This window comes from Pteropus vampyrus, unplaced genomic scaffold, assembly GCF_000151845.1.
Source record: "Pteropus vampyrus isolate Shadow unplaced genomic scaffold, Pvam_2.0 Scaffold117, whole genome shotgun sequence".
NCBI lineage: Eukaryota > Metazoa > Chordata > Mammalia > Chiroptera > Pteropodidae > Pteropus > Pteropus vampyrus.
In genome coordinates, this window is record NW_011888898.1 from 2,485,608 (window position 1) to 2,497,044 (window position 11,437).

At 41.2% G+C, this 11,437-nt stretch overlaps 1 protein-coding gene across 4 annotated transcripts in view; it reads left to right on the forward strand.

Annotated features, from left to right (window-relative positions):
* ADNP (activity dependent neuroprotector homeobox) overlaps window positions 1-9,165 on the forward strand; it is a 31,221-nt gene extending 22,056 nt beyond the window's left edge. For all 4 annotated transcript variants that reach the window (XM_011365971.2, XM_011365974.2, XM_011365972.2 and 1 more), the window contains one exon: window positions 3,720-9,165. In XM_011365971.2, coding sequence (XP_011364273.1) covers window positions 3,720-6,827 — 3,108 coding nt within the window. In that variant the 3' untranslated portion in view covers window positions 6,828-9,165. The remainder of the gene's footprint in view (window positions 1-3,719) is intronic.
* The last annotated feature ends 2,272 nt before the right edge of the window (window positions 9,166-11,437 follow it).

Sequence of the window (11,437 nt, forward strand, 5' to 3'; positions counted from 1 at the left end):
GTTTGTGATGTTGAAAGAAAAGGCTAGACCCAACGACAGTGTTGAATTTACTGCTAGCTCTGGGTGGTTTAAAGGATTCAAGAATGATGTCAAGGCAGCTAAAGAATTTTTGGAAACTCTAGATAAGCTGATTATAGAGGAAAATTACTTGCCAGAGCAAATACTCTCTATGGATGAAACTTCCCGATTCTGGAAAGGGATGTCTGAAAGGACTTTCATCCATAAAGAGACCGAGTCAGTGCCAGGTTTCAAGGCTTTCAAGGACAGGATAACAGTCTCACTTGGGGGCAGTGTTGCAGGCTATAAATTGAAACCCTTTTGTAATCTTGCACAGTGGGAACCTCGGGGTCTTCGAGCATATCAAACACATTGGCAGTGTACTACAGGAGCAATAAGAAGTCGTGGATGACCCTGCTCCTCTTCCAGGATGCCCTCCCTGAGTTGCTCCACCAGTGAAATGGAATACTGTTTGGGGAATAACATACCTTTCAAGATTTTGCTTGTTGTTGATAATGCTCCCAGACATCCTCCTTTTATTGGTGATTTTCATCCTAATATTAAGTAATGCTGCTTCCTCCAAATACCACCTCTTGGATCCAGCCAATGAATCAAACAGTTTTTAAAAGCCTACTGCCTGAGGACCTTTTCCCAGGCTATTGCTGCAGCTGAGGAAGACACTGAATGCAATTCTGGAAGATATGCAGTATCTGTCACTGCATAAGCACCTTGCTTGGGCTTGAGGTGATAACACCAAGGAATGTATGAAAGACATCAAGAAGACACTCAGGAGGTTTGTCCGAGACTTAAGAGGATTGCCAAGGATGGGGAAGGGCAAAAATCAACACACCTGTGGCTGAGATGGCAAATAACTTTAACCTGAGTGTGGATGAGGATGACATTGAGGAGCTCCTAGAGGTGGTTCCTGAGGAATTGACTAATGAGTTGTTAAAATTGGAACAGGAACACTTAGCCAAAGAAAATGCAAGAGACAAGGAAACTGCAAAAGAAAAACCCCCAAGCAAATTCACAGCAAAGGGCTGGCAGAAGCTTTTACAAACCTCAATAAGCTCCTTAAAAAGTTTGAAAACACAGACCTGAACAAGGAAAAGTTTTCATTAGTAGAAAGGGAGGGGTGGCGCATTATCTGCTTAGAAGCAAATCTATGATGAAAGGAAGAAGCAAATCATCATGGATATATTTCTGGAAGGACAGATACTTCCTCAAGAAGAGCCTCAGGCAAGTCCTTCAGGAGGTATTCAGGAGAACACATTGTTATTGTAGGGAATGATGGCTCCATGCCTCGTATTGCCCCTGAAGACCTACCAGTGGGACAAAATGTAGATAGAGATGAAAGACAGTGATACTGATGATCTGACCCTGTGTAGGCCTTAGCTGATAGATGTCTTCATTAAAAGAAGTTTAAAAAATTTTTTAAAAAATTAAATGGAAAACTTATAGAATAAGGATATAAAGAAAAAACTTTTATACAGCTATACAATGTATTTGTTTTAAGCTAAGTGTTACTAGAGTCAAAGTTTTTTAAAACTTACAGTAAGCTAAGGTTACTTTATTATAGAAAAAATTTTAATAAATTTAGTGAAGCCTAAGTGTACAGTGTTTTATAGGTTATACAGTAGTATAATGTCCTAGGCCTTCACATTCATTCACTGATTCACCCAGAGCAGCTTCCAGTCCTGCAAGCTCCATTCACGGTAAGTGTTCTATACAGGTGTACCATTTATCTTTTATACTTTATTTTTATTATACCTAGTCTGTGTTTAGATACATAATACCTAACCATTGTGTGACAGTTGCCTATAGTATTCAGTATAATAACATGATGTACAGGCTTGTAGCCTAGGAGCAACAGGATTATATGCCATGTAGCCTAGGTGTGTAGTAGGCTAGACCATCTAGGTTTGTGTAAATGCATTCTTATGTTAGCACAACAGTGAAATCACGTAAGAATGCATTTCTCCGAATGTATCCCTGTTATTAAGCAACACATGATTGTATTTCATATTTTCTTAAGTGGTAGGGAAAACTAGGAAGAATTTTGTGTCTTTTGTCATAGGACTAAAACTTCAAGTGTAAAAATTAGAAATTTTGTTACTTAGAAGTTCTGAAGCCCATTGTATAACAGCGTGCCCTCTGTCCCCCAAAAAAGTACTTTGGCTCATCTGTTTCTAAAATGTTCCCTCCAGCATTCTGTTCATCTAGGTTATACATTTTTCTGTGTGTACATTGCAATCTTTGTTTTTTCTAGAGAGAGGAAGACCATGTTTTTTCTCTCGTTAACGTTTTCTTGTTCCACTATGTTGATGTCACCCAGCCCCTGTGGTGGACCTAAGCCAGCACACAGGGGAGGGAGTTGGTAGCTCTTCAGGATAGCAGTGACAGAAGTGTAACTTAAATTTTTACAAATTATAATTAAAAATAACATTAGATAGTCTGAAGTATCAGCAGTGCGAACAGGTATCGTTCGGTGAAGATGTGACAGATAGTTAGTAGGTGGCATTTCCTTTTCCACAGGGAGAAGTGATTGTCAGTTCAAACTTTACTGTTACCTTTGCAGTAGTGATTATAATTCTGGATTATTGATCTGTTCATCTATCAGAACGTACTTGGCAGGGAATTAGTACTTTTTAAACTCTACCTCAGAAATGGTTATCTATACCCCAGGAAAAGGTATCACCAACAGTCTTAGAATACAAAAGCTTACTAGTGGGACACATTATTCAATTTTATGAATCCCACAGTCTCTATTCTAACGCTAAAGAAGGGTTGAGCTTTAAGCAGAGTATTTCATTTTTATTCAAACCAGTATCTAAAACAAAGTAGGTTTCTAGAGAGAAATGGTCATCTCTGGCCAACCTTGTGTTTCACCTGTCTTTATCAAAGGACCAACTACACAAATAGGGATGAGCATGATTCTGGATGTCGCTCTTGATACCAGGATATTTTGCAGTGTTTTAAAGGTTTTTTAACACCATGCACTCTTCACAGTCTGTACGACATTTTTTATTTAACTTCTTAATTTGAATCAAAGCATTACTTCATTACTGCTTTTGTAGCTGCTCTTGTTTGAGAAGGAACAGCATGGCTTGTAGAAGAAAGCCTGCTTTTCAAATCAGTAGTTTTTTGATCAGCAATGAACTCTGAATACTACACTGGACTTCAATCAGAGGAAAAATATGTTTGAGATTTTTGAAGATCTTTTTTCTATGAAAATTTTTCCATGATGGGAAGGATAAAAGTTGTATCTTTATATTTGGTTGCCTAATTGAACTGCAGCATACTGGGCCCTAAATTTTGCTATATAGTAAATCTGAAGAAGCCTTACTGATTCACTGGGTGAAAGTATTTACATATAGTTTATTCTTGTCATTTCTAACTGTAGAATGTTTGTCTTGAAACCATTTATCTTTGGTTTGTCTAAAGCCAGTCAGCAAATGTCACTCTGGTCTTTTATAAACATTGAGAAGAACTTACTGAGTTTTTTATTTATACTGTGGAACTCAGAAGTATTTAGTTTAGAACAGCTTTTTCAATTGAGTTTATATTTCATAAATGTATTTCGCAAAAGAAAAAATCAAGGTGTTAAAGTTTCAGTTCTAAAAACAATGTGTCTATTAAAAATAGAGACTGGACAAAAACCTAGAACCTGTTATTGCCTATCCGAAGTGGCATTCTGATTCCAGTTTTTGTCTTTTCTTTAGGACTATCGGACAAAACCTTTTTGCTGCAGCGCTTGTCCATTTTCTTCAAAATTCTTCTCTGCCTACAAAAGTCATTTCCGGAATGTCCATAGTGAAGACTTTGAAAATAGGATTCTCCTTAATTGTCCCTACTGTACCTTCAATGCAGACAAAAAGACTTTGGAAACACACATTAAAATATTTCATGCTCCAAACGCCAGCGCACCAAGTAGCAGCCTCAGCACTTTCAAAGATAAAAGCAAGAATGATGGCCTTAAACCTAAGCAGGCTGACAACATAGAGCAAGCTGTTTATTACTGTAAGAAGTGCACTTACCGAGATCCTGTCTACGAAATAGTTAGGAAGCACATTTACAGGGAACATTTTCAGCATGTGGCAGCACCCTACATAGCAAAGGCAGGTGAAAAATCACTCAATGGTGCTGTCCCCTTAGGCTCAAATGCCCGGGAAGAAGGTAGTATTCACTGCAAGCGATGCCTTTTTATGCCAAAGTCCTACGAAGCTTTGGTACAACATGTCATCGAAGACCACGAACGCATAGGCTATCAGGTCACTGCCATGATCGGGCACACAAATGTGGTAGTTCCCCGAACCAAACCTTTGATGCTAATTGCTCCTAAACCTCAAGAGAAGAAGGGCATGGGACTCCAGTCGAGAATTGGTTCCCTTGCTTCTGGAAACGTCCGGTCTTTGCCGTCACAGCAGATGGTGAATCGACTCTCAATACCAAAGCCTAACTTAAATTCGACAGGCGTCAACATGATGTCCAGTGTTCACCTGCAGCAGAACAACTATGGCGTCAAATCTGTAGGCCAGGGCTATGGCGTTGGCCAGTCAATGAGACTGGGTCTGGGTGGCAGCCCACCAGTTTCCATCCCTCAGCAGTCTCAGTCTGTGAAGCAGTTACTTCCCAGTGGAAATGGAAGATCTTATGGGCTGGGGTCAGAGCAGAGGTCCCAGGCACCAGCAAGATACTCCCTGCAGTCCGCCAATGCCTCCTCTCTCCCGTCAGGCCAGTTAAAGTCTCCTTCCCTCTCGCAGTCACAGGCATCCAGAGTATTAGGTCAGTCCAGTTCCAAACCTCCTGCAGCTGCCACGGGCCCTCCCCCAGCTAATACTTCCTCAACTCAGAAGTGGAAAATATGCACGATCTGTAATGAGCTTTTTCCTGAAAATGTCTATAGTGTGCACTTCGAAAAAGAACATAAAGCTGAAAAAGTTCCAGCAGTAGCCAACTACATTATGAAAATACATAATTTTACTAGCAAATGCCTCTACTGTAACCGCTATTTGCCCACAGATACTCTGCTCAACCATATGTTAATTCATGGTCTGTCTTGTCCGTATTGCCGTTCAACTTTCAACGATGTGGAAAAGATGGCAGCACACATGAGGATGGTTCACATTGATGAAGAGATGGGACCTAAAACAGATTCTACTTTGAGTTTTGATTTGACATTGCAGCAGGGTAGTCACACTAACATCCATCTCCTTGTAACCACGTACAACCTGAGGGATGCCCCAGCTGAATCTGTCGCTTACCATGCCCAGAATAACCCTCCGGTCCCTCCAAAGCCACAGCCAAAAGTTCAGGAAAAAGCAGATATCCCTGTTAAAAGTTCACCTCAAGCTGCAGTGCCCTATAAAAAAGATGTCGGGAAAACCCTTTGCCCTCTTTGTTTTTCAATCCTGAAAGGACCCATATCTGATGCACTTGCACATCACTTAAGAGAGAGGCACCAGGTTATTCAGACGGTTCATCCAGTGGAGAAAAAGCTCACTTACAAATGTATCCATTGCCTTGGTGTGTATACCAGCAACATGACCGCCTCGACTATTACTCTGCACCTCGTTCACTGCAGGGGCGTTGGAAAGACTCAGAACGGCCAGGATAAGACAAATGCTCCCTCTCGGCTTAATCAGTCACCGGGACTGGCACCTGTGAAGCGCACTTACGAGCAAGTGGAGTTCCCTTTGCTGAAAAAGCGGAAGTTAGATGATGATAGCGATTCACCCAGCTTCTTTGAAGAGAAGCCTGAGGAGCCTGTTGTTTTAGCTTTAGACCCCAAGGGTCATGAAGATGATTCCTATGAAGCCAGGAAAAGCTTCCTAACAAAGTATTTCAACAAACAGCCCTATCCCACCAGGAGAGAAATTGAGAAGCTGGCAGCCAGTTTATGGTTGTGGAAGAGTGATATTGCTTCCCATTTTAGTAACAAGAGGAAGAAGTGTGTCAGAGACTGTGAGAAGTACAAGCCTGGTGTGCTACTGGGCTTCAACATGAAAGAATTAAACAAAGTTAAGCATGAGATGGATTTTGATGCTGAATGGCTATTTGAAAATCATGACGAGAAAGATTCCAGAGTCAATGCTAGTAAAACTGCTGACAAAAAGCTCAACCTTGGGAAGGAGGATGACAGTTCCTCAGACAGTTTTGAAAATTTGGAAGAAGAATCCAATGGAAGTGGTAGCCCTTTTGAGCCTGTTTTTGAAGTTGAGCCTAAAATCCCTAATGATAATCCAGAGGAGCACATACCGAAGGTAATTTCTGAGGATGCTTTAGAACCTGAGAAGCTAGACCAAAAAGAAGAGGATGGTTCAAAATACGAAACTCTTCATTTGACTGAGGAACCAACCAAACTGATGCCTGATGCTTCCGATAGTGAGGTTGACCAAGATGATGTTGTTGAGTGGAAAGATGGTGCTTCTCCATCTGAGAGTGGCCCTGGTTCCCAACAAATGTCAGACTTTGAGGACAACACATGTGAAATGAAACCAGGAACCTGGTCTGATGAGTCTTCCCAGAGTGAAGATGCAAGGAGCAGTAAGCCAGCTGCCAAAAAAAAGGCTACCATGCAAGGTGACAGAGAGCAGTTGAAATGGAAGAATAGTTCCTATGGAAAAGTTGAAGGGTTTTGGTCCAAGGACCAGTCTCAGTGGAAGAATGCATCTGAAAATGATGAGCGCTTATCTAACCCACAGATTGAGTGGCAGAATAGCACAATTGACAGTGAGGATGGGGAGCAGTTTGACAATATGACTGATGGAGTAGCTGAGCCAATGCATGGCAGCTTAACCGGAGTTAAACTGAGCAGCCAACAGGCATGAGTGCCAGATTCTCTGGCATCGGTGACAAAATGCAGCCTGGAACTCTGCTCTGCTCTTAGTATGACTGCAAAGCTATATTCTGACTGGTACTGCCTTCTGAGTGCTGGATCATCAGGCTCTAGGGACATGTGGCCACTGCGTCCCCAGTGGTTATTTCCATGACACATGATTGGCTGATCTTGCTTCAGAACTTGCTGTGACAGATGCAGTAACTAAATGTGAAAAACCAATAAGCTGGTGGCTCACGAATGCACACGGGGAAAAGCAGTGATTTATTTTATCTGCCTTCTCAACATTTCTTTCCCTCTGTAAAATGTTTGGTTGGATGTCTTTGAGAAGTGTTACCCGATTCACATGGTAGTGTAGGGCCAACATATGAGCTACCAATCCAATGTGTATAGTAGACTTTGGGGAAAATTGATTTTTTTTCATGTATTCATTCTGAATAGTTGAAATGTATATTTGTACAGTCTTTTAGACCTATTCAAGTGATGCTTATGATATTGTTATTGTGTACCCATCATAGATTTTTTTTTAGTGTTGCCCTTGCTGTGTAATAAACGCTACATCTAGTTTACCTAGCAAAAGCTTGAAATTACGCTAGTATGAACTTTTGGACAGATTTAGTTTTTGCACATAACCTTGTACAATCTTGCAACAGAGGCCAGCCACATAAGATATATATCTGGACTCTCTTGTATTATAGATTTTTTCTTGTTCTGAATATCCTTGACAGTACAGCTGACAAAACAAAAACTGGTATTTCAGATCTGTTTTCTGAAATCTTTTAAGCTAAAATCACATGCAAGAATTGACTTTGCAGCTACTAATTTTGACACCTTTTAGATCTGTATGGAAGTGTGTTGTGTTGAGGCAGCCAACCAATGAGTGCTGCGTTTTGGATATTTAGTTTTATCTTTAGTTAAACACCACCTGGTGTATTCATTTATACCATCTAATATATGACACACTGTTGTAGTATGTATAATTTCGTGATCTTTATTTCCCTTTGTATTCATTTTAAGCATCTAAATAAATTGCTGTATTGTGCTTAATGTAAATATTTGCTTTATTACACATTACAGTCCTATGTGTCCATTATGTCTTGTGCCAGTTGATGCCATGGCTCTTTCATCAGAGATGGAAACCACAGCCACTGAGGAACCTTGTGGAGACCAAGATCTGCCATTGGCATAAAGGATGCTTTCTCTCTCGAGGCACCTGTTACAGATTCCTTCGGTTTTGTCTTCCCTTTTAACTGCTAAAATAAACATCCTTGAGTTTTTCAGTTCCCCTTTTGTTAAGGAGCAGAGCCTGCATATATATGTAAATGTCTTGATAAAAGGATGTAAACATAAATTGGCATTAATTTGCAAGCAGAATCTTAATGCCTTGGTGTTCTTTCTTCTGAATGAAGTAAATGTTAGTTTTCACCTTATAATGGGAACAATTGTACTAAACAGGCAACTACTCTCTCTCGTTATAACTCTTGACCATCTTGCTATTAAGAAAAAGGCTTTGGAGATGACACATTTGGAGGGCTTTCAAGATGGAAGGAGCTGGTATGTTTTTACTACGCGTAGATCCCCAAGAGCAACTCATAGGAAGAACGGGAAGTTAAGAGGAGGCCAAGTTAGGCCAGTGTTTTCAGCTGTTGTAACAATGGTGGGATTAGCTGATCCTTGCAGACGGCAGAGGCTGGTCAGTCACCTCTCGACATTGGGCTAGAGTTCTGAAGTAGCTGGTTTCCATAATTTCTAAGACACTCCAAAAGATTCGTCTTGATAATGCTTTTGTTACCTGAGAGTAGAAATTTGACCAGCCCCCCCACTTTAAATGTCATGCTACTCAAAATACAGGAGAAAGCGTAGGAATAGAATCTTTAAGGTGTTAGGGGCTGGTGCGGAGCTTTTTGATTTTTACACAGTTAAGTTACAAATTCTATGGACACCAGCTAATATTTAGGACAGGATGTCCCCAAATACGAAATCAGGAAAACGTATTGAGAAGGTTTCTCTTACTTGAGGATAGTAACACCAGCTGAATTTAAGCCATCTCACATTTATTTTGAAATTACTCTGCCTCGTGAACAGGTGGGAAGAACGTGGCCTGGGGCCTGGGCTTACAGCCCTCCTGGAGTACTGATGAGAGACTGGGTAGAATAGTGGGCTCCCCTGCTTAGACGTTTGAGCAGACAGACGAGTATGCTGCCTCGCTTAGATGGGAGTGGACCTTGTTGGCATTCAGAAATGGCCACCTGAGAATTGGAAATGAAGATTCCCAACTGGAAATGTTGAAGAGCCCTAAAAGTGTCTCAATAAAAGCCATTTTCAAAGAATATCGTTGCTACTGTTTGCTTTTGGAATAACCTGGAAATAAAAGCTGTGGCAAACTGCCACCTAATTAGAGAATATAACTTTAGATTGAAAAATTCTGTAGGTTTTTCTTAAAAACAATTCCAGAGAACTTTTTTGCCCTTGAAATTCTCTAGTGGTCGGGAGTTCCAGAGGCAGACTGACTAGCACTGTGGTTTCCCTTCTCGGCACATCAAAGCATTGTCTTTGTCCCATCTTTGGTTCCATCATTAAGCAGTTACAGAGTCTGTCAAACAGCCCTTTGTCCCCTCTTAAGATCCAAACGAAGAGGATCTGCCCTTTTTATTGCCCTAAAGTTTGGCCCGAATGTCTGCGCATTTGTAAAAATGCACACTTTCTGAAGAGAATGAGTGCCAGATCTGAAAACGAACGATACAGCAAGGATTTAGGGAGCACACTGTCTGAAAGACTTCGGTATGAGACATTAAACTTGTTTTTGCCTAGTGAGTCTGCCGCATAGAGGGGTGGTTCCCCTACACTGACTGCAGGCTGCCTGCACCAAACCCTCCAGAAGGGGCCCCAAGTTATTGCCAGGTGGTTATATATATACCATTGAAGCTTGAGAACCACGTAGTTAGGATGATGGAAAGTATTACTAAGGAATCTAGTGGAACTACAACTTGGGGGCTGTGTTCAAAAATCAGCATATAAGGTGAAAGTGGTTATGTCCTGAAAAATCCTTTTAAGTCACAATTTCTGTGTGCTCCAATTAAGGACATGGGAAGGTTGGTCCATAGTCATTTCCAGGACAGATGCTCTATGAATGGAATAAGGGGCAGGATTTTCTGCTCAATTTAAATGAGTTTTTGCAAATATGTGTGTTTCAGAATACAATGTGCATCTGTGATAGAAACCAACCCGTTCCCCCACACCCGTTAGAGGTATGGCCATTCAAACCTAAACTGGTTTTTGCAATAAAAATCTTGCTGTACCTTTATTAATGCCTTCCTACTACGTGAAGCAAAATGGATGTCCTAATAAGCAAATTGTTGACTTTTTGGAAATTGATAAAGCAAGAGGCTAGAAATAAAAGGGCTTTCCCAGTGTGCTTGTGAACGCTATATTGGCTGCCATCTATCTAGATTGGAGCAGAATGTGACAGCTGTGTTGGTGAAGCAGCCATCTGAGGGTCTAGGGATTAAAAGTAAAGACCCTGCCTTGGAGACTGTTTCCTGCATGGTCTGCTGGTGGTTGCATCTGCCAGCAGAGCCATATGGGCTTCCCCAGGAAGAAAGAGCCAAGAATGGCTCAAACAGCCCTATCTTCCTAGGAGGGGACATCCAGGCCAGAGGAGTGACTACACCTTTCCTAGGAGTGGGAGGATATTGTTTTAAAAACTGCCTGGAGCTCAGGGCACATCTGAGTACGTATTTACTCAAGTACTTTTAGAACACCACTGAGTGTTCCTGGGCCTAGCTGTAGGGCACTAGATTCCAAGATAATTTGGGTCCTCAAAACAGTCCTGCCCCAGCCTTCCAACTCTGCCAAATAAAAGTCCTGTAAAGGGAGTATTAGCTCCATGCTTCAGGACACAAAGGTTCAGAGCCGTGAACGTCCTCGCTGGCAGAAGGGAAGCTGCCAACTTGGACCCAGGCTGAGCACAGCCACTGGAATTCCCAACCACACCATGCAGCCTTGATCTTGGCAAAAGACTGGCTTCATAAGGAGGCTTTCTCTGCTATGAATGCAAAGTCACATGAGCCCCAGTCTCTAAACCAACACATGCTTTCCCTGACACAGCAATTCCAAACTATATTCACTGCCATCTTCTTCATTTTTGCCACATCTGCCTAACAATTCTTACATACTTAGTGTATTCCAACTCCCCTTTTTAAAAATGGAAAACTATGTTTCTATGTTCTAGTGTATTCCAACTCCCCTTTTTAAAAATGGGAAACTATGTTTCTATGTTCTAGTGTATTCCAACTCCCCTTTTTAAAAATGGGAAACTATGTTTCTGTGTTCTAGTGTATTCCAACTCCCCTTTTTAAAAATGGAAAACTGTGTTCCAAAAAAAAGGACACCAGCACAATTTGCCACTAATGAAGGTATCCATAAAACAAATAGACGAAACATCCTAAATTTTTGCCACCTGTAATTGCTGAAAGCTGTGAGCCTGAGACTTGCTGTTTGTTAAAAAGAACACTTGGGTTCAGGGCATACTGGCACCAAAATGAGACTTTCTCCTTGGCTCAGGCCTTATGTCTCAGTGTGACTTGTGTTACGTAATGCATG